This window comes from Ixodes scapularis, unplaced genomic scaffold (genome assembly GCF_016920785.2).
Source record: "Ixodes scapularis isolate PalLabHiFi unplaced genomic scaffold, ASM1692078v2 PGA_scaffold11__112_contigs__length_91849675, whole genome shotgun sequence".
NCBI lineage: Eukaryota > Metazoa > Arthropoda > Arachnida > Ixodida > Ixodidae > Ixodes > Ixodes scapularis.
The window spans coordinates 84,839,099-84,860,121 of record NW_024609837.1 but is presented as its reverse complement, the minus strand read 5'-3'; the positions used below and the strand labels follow the sequence as shown (position 1 = coordinate 84,860,121).

The following is a 21,023-nucleotide window of genomic DNA, read 5'->3' as shown; positions in this document are numbered from 1 at the left end:
AATACAGTCTCCAGGATATATGACGACAGCGGAGGCGCAACGAAGCTGTAGTGCGATCGGTCTATCGGTCTGTAACTAAACAGACCGGTTCAATTGCCTCTCACTGAATTTCGCTGGAATCGTTTTCGCGCTAGAGACACGTTGAAATTTTTGACTTTTTCGTATATAGAGTTACATACCCATTCGATTTCCCTGCTAAATTTAGCTGGAGAACCGTTGTCTCTTCGGACATAGCTAGAAAACTTGGCTTGGACCATTGCTATAAGCCAATTCAATTCCCGCGCCAAATTTATCAGGAAGTTTTTACCCAATAAATACAGGGGGAGAATAATCAAGTCCATAGTTACGCACCAATTTTTTCTCTAGATCTAGTGGTAAAATGCATACGCCGATTTAATGCGGGCATGAAAACGGCACCGCGTTGAGGCAGACCGAGAACTTGACGGACATCTAAAGTTTCAAATAATTCCAAATGCTATCGCCTTGCATCTCTTTTGCAGACAGCCAGAGAGAAGGCGTTTCTTTGTTTGTTTGCGGAGACTGTGGCCTCCCGCCCGTTAGGTCACCGGAAATCGATGCACGACAATCGATGGCGTGCATGCGCCCGCTTTAAAGATACGCCGCGTAGTCTGTCGCCGACGTCGATGTCCTCCTAACGAGAGCAACGATTTTTTTTTTTGCTCATCGCGGGACAGAGTGACCCATAGCGACAGAGCGCAGAACCAGTTGATTCGCATGCAAAAACAACAAGGAAAACCACAGCAACCGCAACAACCCCGGTAAAAAATACCTTATACGTATAAGAAACGTTTGGTGCAATAACCGCACATAATCAAATAAGATCATATAGAAACTTTATAGGAACATATAAGTACAATATAAGATTATATAAAAAAAGTTACAAGAAACTTCTTACCAATTTCAATTATAACTTCCTATGGACTCTTGTATGGTTCTTATATGTTCTTATATGATCTTATTTGGTCATATGCGGTTATTGGACCTAAATGATTCTGATAAATGTATTTTTCATTGAGGGACAAACAAACAAAAGAAGCTGCAAACAAACGAAACAAACATTAAACAGGTGACCAACAGATCAACAGAAATCAAACAGATGCAAAAGAAAACAGCAAACAAACGCTGAACAGATAAGAAACATACGAATGACAAACGAACAAACAACGATCTGATATTACAACCAGCATAGTCACAACTAACAAAATACAACAAAACAATGAAGAACAAGGAATAAAGAAACAAACGGTAGGATAAGAAGACGAACGTCAAAAACACAAAATATACAATCGGGAAGCAACCGACAAACAAAACAACGATGCACAAAAAAAAAAAAAAAAGAAACGACTGACGAACAAACAAGCACCAATGAAAGATCACAACCAACACGCACTGAAAACATACATACGCGAGAAACAATAGACGAAAAGAAACGACAGCAAACACAGATAGTGTAAACCTTTTGAGGGGTAGGAAGTCCTCACGAAAATGTTATAGAGAGGAGAATAATCTACCTGGAAGAAACAAACAAACGAAGAAACACACTTGTGGTTTTTAGTGGCTTAAACAGTGGTTCTTATTGGCTTAGACAGCTCATAGCCCATACACAGCCATTCCTGCCCCGAGAAGAAATAATACAAAAGAAAGTATATTGATTACGCACATGTAAAACAAATAAATTGTAGTTTGTAAATTATATATAAAGCATAAATCAACTTTACTAAAAGTACATTACAGTATTGTTTTGGGAGGGCAAACCTCTCAAGCCGGGCTGGTCTTACCGAAGCAGTAAAGTTCTTAAAATGCGGGAGCAATTACTGTGAAATTTAAGCGACACAATTGTATAATTCAAATGATAAAAGTAATCGCAGTATTTACAATTGATGAGGCGACAAAAACTAAAGCAAACTAAGCGTTTAATTGCGCGAACTAGTGCCCCAAAACAGGATAAAAAAAAGCTAGCGTCGCAGGCTTCGATGGCGGCTAAGCAGCAGGATCGAGCGCTGTCGCGAGACTTATGTACACGGGTGGGCTTCCGGAACAATCGGCGTAGAAGGTTCGGCGTGTGGAATATTTGAACCTCGAACATGCCCAACCGGGGTCTTGAATTTACCAGAAATATAAATCGAAAAACTAAATAAACGACGCTTCCAGGAATCGAACCCTCGTCCTCCGCACGAATGTCAAGAGCGGTAACCACTCGGCCACGGACGCGGTCGCTCGCCGACGTGCGTGGCAGTATCATCGAAATGTACTGAACCTGTACGCTTTTTTGTATATAAAAGTCTAAAATTAGTATTGCATTAATGCATTCTTGGATCAAACGGTTGCTTTGTTCATCGTTGATTGTCCAAGTCACAAATGCGCACAGGCAAAAGGTCAAGCTTGCGAAACTTTTGGACTGTATAATCGAAAACAATATCTCCATTCGAGCAGTTCTCAAATTGAGGGCTGGAGGTGACTCTGACAAATGTATCCCTCGAAAATTCCGAAAACAATAAATAAGTGGATTACAATTTAGAGTGGTTTGATTGAAAAGCCGAGCTGTATAGATGATGTCGAGCATTAATTGTAACTGTAATTGATTGTGATCGACTTACTTTTTTCTTTAATTTTTAACAGCGATTGACTCATGGAGATGAATTGACGTGTTCTATCAAACCGTTCACTCGGAGGAAGTATCTAATTTTTAAACGAGAAAAAGCTTCTTAACAAGGTTCTCTAATCACAAATTTGTCCGTACGTTGATCCATTAATCCATCCATGCAATCGCCCTCTACGTTTAGCAGAGAAACTGAAATCACACGACGTCTTGGCGTTACGTGATGTGCCGCGCGACGTCAATTTCACCGCTAAATTTGACGAAATAATTAAGAGACGATATATATGTTCCACAAAAGATTGTTGGATATCTTCTAAAAAAATCTGGGAGATCGCTGCTCAAGATGCTGCCTTCCAATCATAGTAAGACTGTGAAGATAAAGAAGTCGTCGGTAATTTGTTCTTTTAGTATTCAGCGAAAGTAGAATAATCGACACAATATAACCGACACAATACGAGAGAATTGTTTACGAATATTGCTTTACATACAAATCTAGTACTACAAACTGCCGGGTGAAAAATGCCAAGTCAACGGACTGTGAGCTCAGGTGCACGTTTCATGTTTCACAAAAGACATCAACTGCGCATGCTCAAAGCCTGTTCCACAATCGAGCAAGTGGCAGCGCGCTGGAGGTGATTATAAAAAAAAATGGTCCATACGACAGCGACGCCGAATCGCGGGCTCGACAGCAGAACGTCAACACGATTATAAAAAATGGTCCATACGACAGTGACGCCCAATCGCGGACACGACAGCAGAACGTCAACACAATTATAAAAAATGGTCCATACGACACTGACGCCGGATCGTGGGCACGACAGCAGAACGTCAACACGATTATAAAAAATGGTCCATACGACAGTGACACCCAATCGCGGACACGACAGCAGAACGTCAACACGATTATAAAAAATGGTCCATACGACACTGACGCCGAATCGCGGGCACGACAGCAGAACATCAACACGATTATAAAAAATGGTCCATACGACAGTGACGCCCAATCGCGGACACGACAGCAGAACGTCAACACGATTATAAAAAATGGTCCATACGACAGTGACGCCGAATCGCGGGCACGACAGCAGAACGTCAACAAGATGTACACAAAAACCGCTTTATGAGAACTGATGCCGCGAACCTCTCGAAATTTTCAATTAAATTCAATTTTATTTTCCGACGCAGTGTAGGGGGTCCCAGGGCTAAAAAGCTGTCGTGACAGCTTGAGAGTGCCTGGGGGCCAATGACACCAACGTCTTGTGAAAAAGTACAACAAAATATGACACGTAACAATATGAGTACACATAAAGACCGTGTGAATGTATACATTATATATGGCACATGTCAGACACTATATAAAAATGTTATCAACAGTTGATGGAAATTTAAATGACATAGATAAAATTTTCCAAGATGACTTTTATCTAGCAAAAATTACAATAAAGGCTTGTTTGTTCGAAAGTTTAAAAATGTCCGAACCTCGGTAAGATTCGAATTTGAAAAGTTTGCAACTTTAGAACCCCGCTGAAGTTCGAAATCGAATAATTCGGAAATGTTGAGCAATCCTCCCTTTTATAGGTTTCAGAAACTTCGAGTTCGAAGATATACAGGGTGTCACAAAAGAAAATTTACACGGTCTTTTTTACCGCAAGAATAAACTAGGCATCGCCGAACGCTCATTCTCCGCCCAAAGGTAGAGCTAGAGGTCACAACCAGATGGCAAAGTTTCAGCCCGATCCGATAACTTAATCAAAAGTTATAAGTGATTTTCTGAAAATTTCAATGGGAAAATGGAGCCTATTTCTGCCCGTTTTCGGTTTCTGGTGCCACAGAGCCCCACGTGTTTGAAAGCACCGTCGGCCGCCATTTTCCCATTGAAATTTTCAGAAAATCACTTTTAACTTTTGATTAAGTTATCGGATCGGGCTGAAACTTTGGCATCTGGTTGTGACCTCTAGCGCGACCTTTGGGTGGAGAATGAGCGTTCGACGATGCCTAGTTTATTTTAGCGGTAAAAAAGACCGTGTAAAGTTTCTTCTGTGACACCCTGTAGATTGTTTTGACAGACAGTACGCAATATTCGAACATTTCGCGTGTATGTAAGGTTCAAGTCCGGCTCCCATCGTTCCACGCGCCACCTAGGGTGACCACCCGTCCCGCGACTCGCGGGACTGTCCCAGATCGAGAGCTCGTGTCCCGCGTCCCGCAAGAAATATCAAAATCTTCAAAATATCCCGCATTTCACACTGCCGTAAAACTCACTATGCAGCTTATGGCGCTGCCGAACAACGGGGCACAGGGAAGCGCGGAGATCACTGGTGAACGTGTGAATCGCGATGGTACACCATTTTCTATCCAAGAATTGTGGGAAGTGACCGTCGTTCTTGCAGGAGATGCGACGCGCATGCATCGTTGTGCCTCTCTTCCCTTGGTGGCAAAATATTGCAAGCAACAATCGCTCACCAAAAATTGAAAATAAATTATTTTAGTTATTTTTTAATCGTGCCGGCGTCAATGCAAAAGGTTGCTGTGCAAATGTTTTTCATTATTTTATTTGAGTAAAGACGATCACTCAAGGCAAGAAGACCCCAACTCACAACGATCAAAAACAACAACGTAAGATTTGAAATGTGTGTAGGAGCATGTTGGTAAAAATACGAATCGACAGAAAATGAGAAGCCGTAAAAGATTTACTGCTTTTTCCGTCGTTTTTATGCACTGAGACCTGTTCCAGTCGATTTTTCACTTGTGGTGAAAATTATTTGAGCTGAATTGCCGGAATACAATTTGCAGCTGTATGATAGGCTTTAAGATAAGGCAGGATATCAAATGTCTTAGCAGAGCCGCGTTTCGTGGCGCGTGTTGATAACTTTCCTCGTATAGTCATTTTTTTCCTTATGTTTTTTAACCTGAGACTGGGCAGACGGCGGAAGAGTTATTTTCCTCTACCTGCCGCAGTCTCGGGTTAAAGGCAGCATGGTAAATTTCCACCAGCCCGACTGCGCACTAAGTTTTTTTTGGCAGTTGCCAAAGCCGAAATGTCATACAGTTCTTCTCTTGTCAAATGTCATACAGTCACCCTAGCGCCACCGTTTTTTTTTCGTGGGGGGTGGGGGCAGCTTTTGCGGTAACTACAATTACACAGGTTCTGAAGTATACAACGTCCAGGTGGTGCTTCATCGTAGCATCTCCGAAGAATACTGTTTTGAAATGCAGTCTTTAGGACGCGCTTCAAACGACGAGTGGTAGGCTTGAGTGGGAGAGAGAGGTACCCCCTCTGCGGAACCTTCTGAACGGAGTTTATGTAATACAGTCGCCCCAAACTAAAACGTATGACGTCACTTCGAAGCGGTGACGCTGGCTCTCGTGCGGATGATGAGCAGATGCTTCGTGCTTCGAAAACTCAACGAACAAAACGACGAGTTTGTGTTTGGTGCGTGTACGAACAGGAATCTGTAATCTTTTTCTGTCTAGCTATCATCCTCTGAAAGGCTGTTATCAGAAATACTAATATATTTATCCAGTTCGTTAATTAGGGCGGCAAACCTACGCGTTCGTTACTCACATCTCGGAGTAAACAGCGAGAAAGCGCTGGTAAAACCTTGGCACTTAAATGTATCGCGCACAAACCCACTGCTAACAAACAAACACGTTTGTTAAAAAGGACAGTGTAGACCATTCATTGTCAGCCACCCGTTCTCCCAAGAGTAAAGCATCTGGGTAGGCCCCATTTGGTAGCCAGCGACATCATCTCATCCTGTCGTCAGGGGCATGAGTTGGTCTACACTACAGAACTCTACGAAAAACAGAAATGATAACAAACAGGAATGTTTATGTCGCTGCGGTGACGAGATCTCTGTTACTCATTATATTTTCATTCTTTATTTTTGCGAAGATGCCGCGTGCAATTTGAGCAGACGCGCTACTGGCCAAGAGGGGGAGTGGGAAAAGGGAGGGGGGGGGGGGGGGGGAGGCAAACCCCCTTAAAAGCGTGACTTTTTTTTTTGTGTTTTTCGGGTGGGGGTTTGGGGTCCGGCGATCCAGATCCTCTCGTCGTGCGACGACCTTCTGCGACACACGCGTCGCCAGTTCGTCGTCGTCCAAATTTAGCCTGCGCCAGCCGCGGCTCCTGGCTCGGGCTCTTCCTTCCGCCGGCAATGTCGGTGCTCTTGACGTCGTCTATTTTCCTCTCTTTTTTTCCTCCCCCACACCCGCCTTCCGACCCACCCGGGTCGCCCCTTAAAGTCTGACACACGACTGTAGCTCGGTCCGATGCCTCGCGAGTCGCGGTAGCGCCCAACAAAAGGAGGCGGCACAAGTAACCCCGTTGCCGAATTGCGGCTAAACGATCTGCTGTTCACACGTACGGTTTTCGCTCGGTGTTTAACACTTTGTTCTTCGGTAGAATAGGCTCGTTTTAGAACTCCTTGAAGTCTGACACGTGACTGTGGCCCGGTCGGGGTGGCGCACGACGAAAGGATGCTGCAAAAGTAACCCCGTTGCCGGATTGCGGCTAAACGACCCGCTGTTCATACGCGCGGGTTTGTGCTTCGTATTCGCGCCCTGTTCTCAGTAGTACGTGTGACTTTGTTTGAAAACCGTACACCCGTCTGCTTTCCGACTCGGATCAGAAAATGCAGTTTGGGTTATTGCAAGAACGATACGTTGCTATGTGGGGTGCAAGTTCGTCTGCTTCTTGCACAAGGGTCGTGATGATGTGAGAACGCCAAATGTATATTGGCTGAATGAAAAGGAAAAATAGTGGGTAGACCTTAAGACACCCAGCATTGAGGTTTACCCACTATAATTTCAAATCAAGCCAATCAGAGCTCGGCGTCGTTCTGACGTCACCGTAACCCCTGCACAAGAAGCAGAAGACTTCCTCCCCGCGTAGTCGCAGACAGCTAGAGAATGAGACGGGTGCACGGCAACAAAAAGTTTGCGCTTCAGGTTGAACCCAGAGATAGGTACTGGGCTCCATTCCTTCCTTCAGGGACGGTTGGCTGGCGGGTATCTCTCCCTGGGATTACAATAGCCGCGATAAAGGTTTTTAGGCCACGTGACCGGCCTCGTGGAGAACGGACTAAATGTGCCTAGTATTCTAGGTGAATGGCTATCGCAGGTTCGTCACCGCATCAATTATTCCGGTGAAATTGATCGCACTCGCATAGCTAAGAAGCGGTATGCCAATTTATTTTTGGGAGAAAATTGTGAGTATAGGCAAGGCATATGCCGAGCGCTATCGGCTGAAACGCTAGGTAGTTTCTCCACATGGAGCAGGTTACGTGACCTTAAAATTACTTTTGCGGATATTTCAGCCGCCGGGAGAGATCCCCGCGTTTACCAGAAAACCAACCTTGGCGGTTTCGATATCGGCAAGAACTTTATCTATTGTGTCATGCACGATGTAGAACGCAGGTTACGCCTCAAGGGTAGTATGCCGTGCTTATTAGGTGGAATAAGTAAACTCTAGGTATGCAAACGACAACTCAATACGATTCACCACACAGGCGGATGGGAGATTCCTTATCACTCTGAAACAAAAAAATAGAGATTAAGGAAAAAAATGTGAACAGTATAGAATATGGCACCCTGCTGTCCTTTTCCTTTTCTTGCACCGTGTGTTTTCGTCTTCCCACTTTGACTATTTGACTTCTAAACTCCTGTTCTCGCCACTATTGACGTGGACATATATGGCTGTGAATTCCTCCAATTCCCACTTCCTCGAAGCATGACAAGAACCTCCGGTTAGCAGACGTACTGGTGTGGCCGAATTGCTTCCGCCAACCGTGACATATTCCACGCCGTGTAAACATTAGTGCAACAACTTTATACAGCGACAGCTGACAGCGTCGAAAGATGCATGCGTACACCTTTCTGTGTACGCAAGTCTCACCTGATGTCGAAGATATGTGCTCCGAACGACTACGAGAAAAGCGCTTTGTCTGGGAACAGACACTGTCTCAAAATGTCTTCCTCTTTCGGTGTCAAGCGAGAGTTGGTTGAAATTGTATCCTCGGAGACTTCGGTCACGCCTGGCATACGAACATACGCACTCAAAGGCATGTTCAGTCAAATTTTTGAAGCTTAATTTGTTGGCCTGATAGAAACAAACTGCCGCCCTGTAATAAAAAAAAATAAGAAAAGGAACACGACGTAAACAGTTGTTGCCGTAAACATTTATTTTTTGTTACCTTGAACTGTTGTAGAATCCCGTTTCTTTTTTCTCTTTACTATAGTTCTTGCTCCTTCCGGTATAGAAGGATGCTGGGTCAGATGCGCCTGATTCCATCTGAGATTCGGTGAGATGCTCTTGATATGCCCGCAGACAACTTTCTGTGGTATTATCGATGATAGGAAAAATGAGCGTGCACAGCCTTAAAAGCGTTCATGCACACGTCCCCCACACCTTTCAATGCCTAGCCGTAGAAAGTTGTAGACGAGTGTCCTTTGATGGCCAGGACCCGACCGTTCAAAGTGAAACTAGCGAGTCTTATTATACTCGGTCTCATCTAAAACGCTCAAGGTTAGCCCTTGGACCTGGCTGACATTCAAGAACTGGTTGCCTCAAGAAGGAGAAGATGAAAAAAAAAAAACAGAAAAAACAGAAAAAAAGAGGCCCGTCTCATTATTCATTAAACATGAGAACGATACATATAAAGGTGGAAGGAGAACGAAGACTTCCAACTAGCAGTTGCTAGTTGGAAGTCTTTTTTGTCCGTCCCCCCTTTCTATATATCTTCCTCGTGTTTAATTATTGTTACCAACACGCTCGTTTTGTGCTTACCTCATTATTCAGTTACTCGACAATTGGAATCGTACACCTGTACGCTCGGCGACACTGGTAGAGCGAACAAGCCATTACCGGATTTCTTTGTGTTTTTTGTTTATATTGGAGGAGCTGTCATCAAAACTACTATAAGGGTGGAAAGAGGCCAGTTGGGATACTAACCCAAGTTGTAAATTTCAATGCCCAACTGCACCTTGTCGAAGTAAAATCTCAAAAAGTGCTGAAGTCGTGTTCGCCTTAGCAGTGTCGCGAAATGTACATCTCTAGTGGTATTAAAAACAAACAAAAACCACCATTACTTTAAATGGTTTATTGTCTGTCCATTTGTATGGCTAAGATTGGCACTTGTTCCTTAGTGAATGACTTGCTAAGTTATTTAAACAGCGGGAGATATTTGTATAGCTGTTCAGAGAGCCAGAAGTTAGTCAGCCTCAAAAAGAGTCTGGTGTCCCAGCTGTATATGAGGAATTTAGCCAGTGCAGTACAACCGCTAGCCCGGGTTCTTTAACGCGCACTGTACATAGTGTTGATACGTGAATCACGGTACGATGCTCATATTCCTGGGTTCTGCAGTGCCAGCTTTCGCTCTACGTGCTACGCCCCCTACCCCTATGTCAACTTGTTCTTAAGGAACTTCTGCTGGCTCGCTTGCGCCGTCCCCGTCTCGTTCATAATGCACCGAACGAGAATATTATGTACTCTCGTAGCCTCCTCTAAACTCACAAAGCCTGACAGCTCGACAACGGAGCCATAGACTGCCCGGTCGCAGATTCGGAGCGCGAGGATCTGGTAGCACAGAGCATTTCTCGGGGAACCTGGACGTCAGCGCACAGCTGTTGCAGCGGCGAGGACTCGAAACATGGTTTTCAAACCCGAGGGGAAAGAAGAGCAGCGCGACGAACGCGAGGAGCACGAACGGACATTCCATCGCTCGGGAGAAGTGTGTTTCGGCGTCTCGCCTCAGCGGGGCGCCCGAATTATATGACTGTCCTCCCATTCGTTGTCTGCCTCTCTGCCTTTTCTCTTTTTCCTCAGCATGGCGATCTGCCAGGCTTTGACAGTATAGAGGAGGCTATGGTACTTAAAGCACGTGAGCGCTGTCGTAATTGTGTACCAAGCTCACACAGTCAGCTCCAAGAGAAGCTCGCTGCAAAGGGGTACGCACACGAGGGAGAATTCCCGGAGATTTCTGCACGGCACGCGCATGCAGCGACGAAAACGTCAGGTTTTACGATGTGCAAAAGCCTCGCGTTTTCATCTCGTGATGCGCACACGCCGGAGAAAAATCCCCGGGATTTGTCCCTCGTGTGAATACCTTAGAAGCGTTCTCCTACAGAACAAGCACTAGCGCTCGAAATGCACTTTTCAAAGCCAACAGCGCCAGCTAGCTCGTGTTTGTAACTTTGGCAACACTGTACTTTGGCTGTAGTCTCAGCATATAGGTTGTATTCACTGGCGGTCATAGCTTCGTGTGCGACTGCTGAGCGCGTGTTGACGCCAATCTTCGCCAGGGGCCCTATGCTGCACGTTTTGGACTTTGACGGCAACTAGGGAGAAGGAGGTGACGTCAACAACGCAGCAAACGCAGATTGGATGGTGATTTGGTTTTCTTTTTTCAACATCTAATCTGCGTTTGCCGTGTCGTTGATGTCACTTCCTTCTCCATAGTCGCCGTGGGAGTCCAAAATGTGCAACATAGGGTCCAGTTCTTTCAGGGGGATGGCATCACGTGATTTTTTTGAAGCCTAGTCATAAAAAAAAGTCGGCCCGGAAGTCGGCCGGTTGGCGGTGTACTATGAAATTCTATCTCGTCCGGTGGGATTTACAAGCAACGGAGCCGTCGAAACGTGCGGCGATGTCCGAGATTTCCGAGATCGTCGAGACGCGGAGTCTGCGAACCACCGATGCGTAAAATCCGCGTGATAACGGAGAGCACCGCTTGAGCAACAGTTCTGACGACGGAGAACGACATCGAAGGCGTATTCTCCATCGAAGTCGCCTTGCAAAGTGTTCGCGATCGCGGCGGTCGCGCTTGATTTTGTGGACGAATCGTCTGCTAGAGTTTCCTAACCGCGATGGGATTGTGTAGTGTAGGAAAGTGCAGCAATCGGTCCGAGCGGTTCAAGAAGTCGCCCACTGTTTCGTTTCATCGGTGAGTGCGTACACCCTTTGTTGATGAAACTTCAAAGTTAATATATATCACTTTTGTATGCTCCCAGCTTCCCGAGCGACGTCGCGCGTCGCAACCGATGGGTTGAGGCACTGAACAGGGGAAGTGGTTGGACCACGTCAAAGAATAGCGTGGTGTGCTCGGCGCACTTTCAGTCCGAGGACTTCGAGCGGAGCTTCACAGGGGTCCGTCGTCTCAAGAAGAGTGCCGTGCCATCGGTGCTCTTACCAAAGGTAACTAATTAAAATACGCATATCCTTAGCACATGAGTATATTGCACATCAAAATAGTTGACAATTTTGTTTTTCATTCCAGCAAACTGAAGCGCAGAGTGGACGAAGTGGGACACAAGATCCTGGAGATAACGGGGGAAACGGCAGAAGTGGCAAGTGATTTGTACTATACTGTAAATGATTTACTTTTCGCGGCGATTGAGGTCAAAGCTGATAGTTTTGGAATAATTCGCGGGTTCTAATTTTCGCGACGCGGTGGGATCTCCAATGTGTTTACATTTTACCGGAATTGTTCTTGGGACCTATTTTTCGCGAAATTCGTGAAAATGGGGTTCCCGTGAAAATTAAGTGGTTTACATATACACACACCCGAAATCCATCGCCTCCCCCCCCCCCCCTCCCCCACCGCTCTTCTAATCTTTTTGTTTTCTGTGCAAAGTACCTGTAAGACTGTACCCCCTTTCCTGCAGCCCTCCCATATTTGGAACGTGCCCTCCACTGCAGAGAGAAAATTCCGGATAAAAAATACCCAGCAATGAAAGTACGAGCATGCAACAGGTTTAATTGATATGACGTTTGAAGCCGAAATGGCTCTTAGATGACACAAAAGAAGCTAGCCTGCTTGGATGACCATTTACTACGCTGAAGCTCTTGTTGCTCATCGGTTTACTTTGTTTGCTCGCATAGTTTGCAACATGGGCTATACAAAAGCAGAATACAACTTTAAGTTTCTTACGAGATACTTCACTGCATGTCTTTAATTCTTATGTAGTAAACGCATCATGGTAACAGAACAATATAATTTAAAGTGAGTGCATGCACAGTAAAGCAGATGAACACAAAGAATAAACAGAAAGGTCTAAAAAAGCAAAGTTTTATTATTCTCTTGAATATTGAAATTAGCAAAGATAACGAGGAACAATGCACAAAACACACAAAAACAAGTGGAAGGAGTAGGCGTCCCGTCTACTCCTTCCACTTGTTTTTGTGTGTTTTTTGCACTGTTCCTCGTTGTAGCCATGAACCAACTCGCCTGCATCGCCACCTTAATATAGCAAAGATGGTAGACTTCTTCTGGCCGGCTAATTTTGAAATGTCCTACAGCATATGTTAGTCTCTGCGGCCACAACACTGCATCGTATGTACTCATTCTTACATATTTTATAGGATTTGTCCCAGTCGAGGCTATTGAGCCACTGTTGGAGGAGTATGTAGGCGTTGAAGTTGAAATGGAAGTGGTAAGTACACAACTCATTCAAGTGTTGGATTTCAGTGTGCTGTTCTGAAAGTCACTTTTTATGTGTGCGTAGGTGACCTGCAAAGGTAAAGTTAAAGACGATGGAGACTTATTCATAGTGAGCGAATTTCATAGGAATATAAAACATTTTACCTGTGCCAGATATTATATCTCGGAAGCATTTTTCATTATCGCTAGTTTACTTCTCTAAGCACTGTCTTGATGCTTGTACAGTCCTAACAAAAGAAGAATACAAAGTACTTGCAGTACAGCTGCCGCCTCAAAGAGTAACTCGGCACATTCATAGTTCCGTAACGATGTCACTTAAAGTGAAAAATGCAGCTGCTGTTTGTCAGTCCGTCCTATTACAACTAATCATTTGCTGGGGGGATGGGGTGGAAAATGTTGAACTCAAGATATCCCTCAGCAGAACACAAGAAAAGTATGTACCAACCCATGCATGCTAGCTGGTCAGGCTGGGCAAAATGTGTGCTGCATAGGTCACATTGCCGTAGCGTTGTTGCAGCCCTGATATTGTTTAATGAAGCTAGATACTTTATGACATCAACTGCTATAATTTGGAACACATGCCTCAATGCAGAAGTTGATATTCAGGCTGCCAGAATCCCCACACACTTAATACCTTGTGTAGCAAGGGTTGAGCAAGCATCAACACAATCATGGTGCATAGAGCTTCTCACAATATGACCGTGAACTCCCAAGTGTCTTGGCATGAATCCAAATCTGAAGCCAGGAGTGCCCCACCAGAGAAAGCGAATGCGAATATAGGTGTAAGGTTCACTGGAAACTCTGCCTGTAGCATGAGATTAATAGCCTTCAGAGCACAAGACACACACAGCCGAAGTGCTGCTGATGGCAGTAAACAGATGCTGGAGGTGGATCTTACAATGCGCTCCTTGCCTGTGACAGGCTATATGCCTGACGCAGGTTACATGTGTGTAAGAATGGAAAATGTCTTTGGCTGAGAAAAATGGCTCTTCAGAAAAATATGAAATTATCCTCAAATATGATTGTTCTGAGATATGCTTAACATTGTGGATCGGCTTGGTTGCCGGCACTATAGCTTGCAACAACTCCTGCCACATACTTTGACATGTTAATGCAAGCTGGGCGATGAATTACTTCACTGTTACCATCTGTACAAAGTGCACACCTGCCATGCTTAGAATCCTTGTATCCATGCAGGAACCGGCAGAACATTCCAGTTTTTCGGAGTGTGTTCCTGGTACTAGTGCTTCTTCGGGGGCAGAGGTGAGAAAAACTTTATAGTTAGTGTATGTAATTAATTTAAGTCTTTTTTTCCTTAATCACATCCTTTTTCTTTAGGCATTTCCAGAGTACAGCACACAGAATGTGGACCTCTCAATGTCTTTGACAGACTTGGTAATGAGCTGCTTATTTGTTAGCATATATGCCAGCTTTGCATACAAAGTCTGAACTTGCTGAAATTTATCAATGCAGGAACCGGCAGCACATTCCAGTTTCGTGGAGGGTATGCCTGGTACCAGTGACTTAAGAACAGATGTAAGAAATCTTTCTAGTTAATGTACATAAATAGCTGTATAATGAATTGCAAGTTGTTTGTTTTTTCTTAATCACATCCAAATTTTTTTCAGGAACCTCCAGAGTCCTCCAGCACACAAGACGTCGACCTCTCAATGTCGTTGACAGACTTGGTAATGAGCTGCCTATTTTGTTAGCCTATATTCCAGCTTTGTGTACAAAGTCTAAACTTGAATCTGACTATCAATGCAGGAACCAGCAACATATTCCAGTTTTGTGGAGGGTGTGCCTGGTACCAGTGCTTTCAGGACAGAGGTGAGCATAATGTTTTAGTTGGTGTGATTAATATATTACCAGTTGTTCGTTCTTTCTTAATTGCATCCACTCTGGTTTAGGTACCTCCAGAGTCCAGCACACAGGATGTTGACTTGTCAGTGCCTTCGACAAGCTCGGTAATGAGCCGCTTCATTGTAACGGTGAAACATAACTAGTCTTGAGCTTTTTGTATCTATGCAGAATCTGACGGGACATTCCAGTCTCATGGATGTTTCTGACGAGGGCCCCACAAGACTGGAGGTGAGCAAAACTTTTGTGCTAGAGGAAATTGCATATAAACTGCAAGTATTGTTTTTATTTCTTATGACTTAATATTTCTCAAAATGTTTGATGCAGTATCCTCTAATGCATGTTATTTTCACAGTATTTGACTGTTAATAAAAATCAACAAATATGACTAGGTAACTGACCTGTCATTGTGAAGAAATTTTGTAATCAATGAAATTGCTCACGGATTGCGATTTTAGCCGGATGATTTCGTGCCGAAAAATGTGATCAATAAAAGTTGATTTCCCGCATCAATATTGTGCGAGGTGTGTGATTCTTTGCGATTATCTGCACTAACACAGTTGGTGACAGGGCAAAAGCAATGGTTTCTCTTTCAATTTACCCTGCTCGGGTCTTTGCTGGTAATCAACTGCCAACTGGGGTGGAGGGGGATTCGTGTCATAGGTGAATCAACAAGGAGGCTCCAACACTTGCCTGTTACCAACTGCATAACTTGCACGAAAATCAGAAATTGCTTTCAGTATGGTGATTATTTCAACCACGAGAATGCAGAAGATGCCAATCATTAAAAACAAGGAAGACAAAATGGAAACGAATGCCTGCAACCAAAAGGCAAGCTCATTCTAGTTTCTGTCACGACTTGGTGAACTGCGACATTGCTTCTAAGATTTCACGCGAAGAAATATACACTCAACTCTCCATTAATTACCTTTGATAGCATGCATCTACTAACAAAGCATGCCTGACTTAGAAAATATAAGATACCCACGGTAAAAAAAAGGCTTTTCTCAAATCTGTACAGGTTTGACATAAGCTGCCTCAATTTGGTAGCCGATAGAAGTTTCCTTGCAGAGCTTTCATATCAAATGGCAGAGTAAATATAACACGCCATATATGTCATTGTAGGATCAACCTCCTGACGACACACCTGAAAAGGCCTTCTTGCGAAAGGAGGTTAGGCGCTACTGTAACCTGCAAACAGCGAGCAAAAAGAAAATCAAGACCCTTCAGCAAGCACAGCGCCGCCTCAAAAAGAAAATAGCTCAAGTGCAAGACATTATTGATGATCTGTCAAAAAACAACATACTAATTGATGAAAATCTATCGGTGCTTCAAAGCTTTGCCGGAGTGAACAAAGATCTCCTGATGCGTCAGGTTGCACAAAAAAAGGGTGTGCCTCGGCCAGTCCAGTACTCGCCTGAACTGCGAGCATTTGCACTCACCCTGCATTTTTACTCGCCAAGAGCATACACTTATGTCCGGCAGGTCTTCGACACGTGCCTTCCACATCCACGAACCCTAGGCAAGTGGTACCAGAGTATAGATGGAGAAGCTGGGTTCTCAAAGGAAGCTCTCGCTGCTCTGCAGATGAAGGTGACACAGGACACGGCATCTGGGAAACCAACAGTTTGTGCTCTAATGGTTGATGAGATGGCTGTGAGACGCCATGTGGAATGGGATGGACAAACGTTTCATGGGTATGAGGACATGGGTGCGGGTATCAGTGACGATTCACTGCCTGTTGCCAAAGATGCCTTTGTTGTCATGATTGTGGGGGTGAATGGTCAGTGGAAACTTCCTCTGGGATATTTTCTTGTGGATGGAATCGGAGGAGAGCAGCGAGCCAACCTTGTCAAACAAGCCCTCACGTTGGCCCACGAGAATGGTGCCAAGGTTGTGTCTCTAACGTGTGATGGGGCTCCAGCCAATCTGACAATGTTGCGCAACTTGGGGTGCAACTTCAATGTTGACCAATTAGCGACCACCATTCGGCACCCGGACACAAAGGAACCGGTTTTTGCTTTCTTAGACCCCTGCCATATGCTAAAATTGCTTAGAAATGCTCTTTCTGATAAGCATGCTTTTGTGGACAGAGATGGAGGCCTCATCCAATGGAAGTTTGTGGAAGATCTCCATGAGATACAACAAAAAGAAGGAGTGCTCATTGCAAACAAGCTGAGAAAGTCCCACATTTATTGGAAAAATCAGCCAATGAAGGTGTCACTTGCTGCACAATTATTTAGCACATCAGTTGCCGATGCAATTGCGGAATGCCGCAATCTCGGTATTCCCAGCTTATACCAGTCACGCCCAACAGAGCAGTTTATCAGGCATGTAAACAATGTCTTCGACATCCTGAATTCGCGACATGTCGGCCAGAAGCTGTGGAAGAAACCATTGTGCAAGGATAATATAGAAGAAGTCCGGTCCTATCTAGACAATGCTGCATCCTACTTCTCGTCTGTACAAGAATGCGTTGATGGACTTCTGATGACTGAAACGAACAGAAAAACTGGATTCATTGGCTTCCTAGTATGCATTCGCAGCGTCCTTGACCTCTACAAGCATGTCGTTGAAGACACTTCACTGATGACATACCTTCCCACATACAAGTTCAGCCAAGACCATCTCGAACTTTTTTTTGGAGTGATGAGGTCTCACGGAAGGAGCAATGATAACCCAACAACAAGGCAGTTTGCTGCTGTCTTCAAGAGACTGATTGTGTTGAACGAGGTTAAAGACCTCACGTCAGGTAATTGCCTTCCACTTGAACAGGTCAAGATCTTGCATGTCACAAGCGCAACAGATGTAAATTCTGTCGAAGTTCTGAACTGGACCACTGCTAGAAGAAGTCTAATTGAAGACGGTGAAGATGTGGGGCGTGGTGATGATGATCTTCTTGATCATGACTATCTTCCGGACCCAAGACATATCTCGGAACTGTCGCAGAGGGCCGTTGTGTATATAGCTGGCTTTGTAGTTCGGTTCCTCCTCCAAAAACTGAGGTGCACAAAATGTGTCGCCGCACTGACAGCAGCTCCTGGCACAGACCCAGCGCACTCACTTTTGCAGCGGAAGACAGCAGAAGACTTGCCTTGTCCATCTGCGGATGTCTTGGAAGTATGTCGAGAATGTGAGATCGGCCTCCGTGCCACTTTGAAACAATCTTCAACTGCATCAAGAAGTTTTGTGGAAAAGATGCTGAGTAATATTCTTAAACGCTTCATTGGCAAAGACATCTTTAGCTCTCTCAATGACCACATGCTTGAGAATGAACCCATGGAGAACCACGCCTATCATCTCATGCGGTCTGTTGCGCAGAAGTACCTGGATATCAGACTGCGAAGCATAAGCATGGTGTCCACAGATGACCTACACCAGCAAAAAGTAAGGCAAAGGCACACCAAACTCACACAGTTCAAAGGCCAGTAGATATATGAGCCAGATTATGCATGTACGTACATATTCCAACATATACATAGTGTAAATATTTTGAACCGATTATCATGTCTTCCGTCAACCTAGTAATTATTGTGTTCGTCTGAAAGGGGTACCGTAACTATTTCATAAGTCATTATTGTGGTGCAAATCAAACAATGTTGTAAATAAGTGTTGTATATATTGTTTTAATTTTCGAAGTGAGTCTAATGTAAATAAAAGACTTGAATTAAGACACTTCGAGACAAGTGGAGCTAGGCTTTACTCGCGGTAACAAGGTGAAGCTGTCTCAACAAGGTAAGTTGATATCTCACAAGCACAACAGGAGGGGTGTAGAGTTCACCATGATTCGTTTTCCTATGTTGGATCTTCCGAATTTTCGGGCGGACGCCTTGCATATCGCTAAATCATTTCTCACTGCCGAAGACATCGCAGTGGCAACGTCTGCTGCTCTTGTGCGCTTTCGCAGAAGGAAGGTTCTGTTTTTTTGGAAACAGCTCGGGAGAGAAAATTAGAGCGCACGGAAGGACCGCAGCCCAGGGCCGGCTCGCTGGAATGCAGCGTCTCAGCCGAGGCGGACGTAAAGCACTTTCAAGGTTGGAGCGCGCGAGCGCGTGAGACGCGATTCAAGACTGAGCGCTTTCTTGAGACAGTTTCTGCTGAGACGCTGCTTCGAGCGAGCCGGCCCATGTTCTAGCTCGACTTCCATTACAGAGCCTCCTGGAGGTTTACCAACAAGGTAGGTGCATCGCGAAGAAGTGCTTTAGTTCGGAAATTCCACATTTTAAGCTCTATCTATAGCGGTCGAGAAATACAAGGCAAAAGAACGACAAGCAGACGCTACAAATCCGGCAACCACCGTCTCCGCGCTCGCTGCCTACTCCGTAAATACAAGGAAAAAGAACGACAAGCAGACGCTACAAATCCGGCACCCACCATCTCCGCGCTCACTGCCTCATAAGAACGGCAAGCAGACGCTACAAGTCCGACACCCACCGCCTCCGCGCTCACTGCCTGCTCCGTGTATTGAACATACTACAGCTCACCATAATAGCGCCTCTACTAAAACCTACCAGAAAAAGTCACGTGGCGGGGCCGACTCGTCCCGAGATGCATACCGTTTCCGGAAAAAGTGTGAGGAGGGTAGGGGGGAGAGGCGGCTTCAGAAGAAGTTGCCTTGCCGAGGCTAGGCTCGTGACGTCATGCCATCCCCCTGAGTTCTTTCGCCACGAGCATTCCGCACCATCAAGACTGCCGGTCTTAGCAGCCTATTAATGTAAGCCTGTTCTGAGCATGCACATCACCCTCAAATATGGCGTCCAGTGAATATCCCCTATAGAGAGGTGCTCAAGCTATACAACAAGGGCTACATTTATTTCCTGCATTAGAGGCCTATCGAGTTGTCTGTATGTCTATCACCGTTTTAAACCCCCCCAAAACACACACAAACACACACACACACAAACCCTTCGTTTTATTTTTATTGTATTTGTTTTTTATACTCCCAACGTCCGCCTTCTTTTTTAAAGCTTGCAATCAATCTTCCTGTTCTTTTTGTTGAAAACCAAGCGAAGACTTCCCGCCTTAAGAACCTTTACTACCCTACTCACAACTTTCTTTTTTTTCTCCGTCCATCATTGTCATTAGTCACCTTTGCTAAAAGCAGACGACAGGAAGACAAAGAAATGAAGCCTAGCGACAAACTTTCGATATATTAAACAATTTGTACGTGGTATAAGGGTATTGAGACTCGTATTGTTCCCCGCTGTGCGTTGTCTAGTTCGTACGCATCTCCGATTTGAGCAAAAATTACTTACTCCTAAAAAAACAAAAAGAAAAAAAAGAAAAAAAAGAGAGGTTACAGAAGAACGCCGAAAGGCAGAAAAGAGAACAAAGGAGTGGAAGCAAAAAGGGAAACTAAGGGCAGGGAAAGGCCACAAGAAAGAAGCCTGGCGACAGCTTTCCGACAGACCGAAGATCTTTTTTGTTCCTGGGCCGCGGGTTGACGCTTCAATTAGCGAGAGTCTTAGTAGAAAGCTGGGAGCGCGCCATACTCGCCGACAAACCAGAGAACACGGCGATAAAGGAGCAAAGACCAGTGTGCCTACATTTCAGAGGGGTTCCAACTGCCCGATTGCGGTCGCGCGGTTTATTACAGGGAGTCACGGGTAAATTGCTTTTAAAATGTAATTCGCTACGGTTACAGTTACTTTAAAAAGATGTAGCGAAATTACCGTTACAGTTTTTTTTCTTGCAAAAAAAAAAACAAAAAACGTACGCGTGAGATGAAGCGTGTGCGCATGCGCAGTGCCGACAGCAGCGCCACCGCAGTGGCTTGACGCCAGAGAATTGAGGTATTTATTTTTATTTACGCGGACACCTGCTGCGCCGTTTGGCATTATGCGGGTGGGCATGCAATAACGTAGAGAAAAATTGACATACAAACATCACGCAACAACCAAAACAATTTAACTCATAAATTTTTCTCTGTTGTTTGTCATGAAAAACATTATCAGTAACAGTAATTAAATCTTTCGGTAGAAAACTCCACTCCAAAGCGGATTGAAAAAAAAAAAAAGAATGAACAAGAAAAACATTTAGTTGGATAACGATATTCTGCCACTGTCTTAGAACGATTCCGTATTGAGGATACATAATGTGATTTC

The 21,023-nt window shown here is 44.6% G+C and overlaps 2 protein-coding genes across 3 annotated transcripts in view; one reads left to right on the top strand and one right to left on the bottom strand.

The window, feature by feature from the left end:
• LOC8040379 (chondroitin sulfate proteoglycan 4) overlaps window positions 1-21,023 on the bottom strand; it is a 178,500-nt gene that overhangs the window by 137,003 nt on the left and 20,474 nt on the right. The gene's annotated exons all lie outside the window — the stretch shown is intronic.
• Window positions 13,001-15,255, top strand: LOC115318543. The gene is made up of 8 exons (XM_042289064.1): window positions 13,001-13,051; window positions 14,257-14,322; window positions 14,398-14,454; window positions 14,533-14,595; window positions 14,688-14,747; window positions 14,827-14,889; window positions 14,970-15,026; window positions 15,091-15,255. The coding sequence occupies exons 1-8, from the start codon at window positions 13,043-13,045 to the stop codon at window positions 15,220-15,222; spliced, it is 507 nt and encodes a 168-aa protein (XP_042144998.1). The 5' UTR covers window positions 13,001-13,042; the 3' UTR covers window positions 15,223-15,255.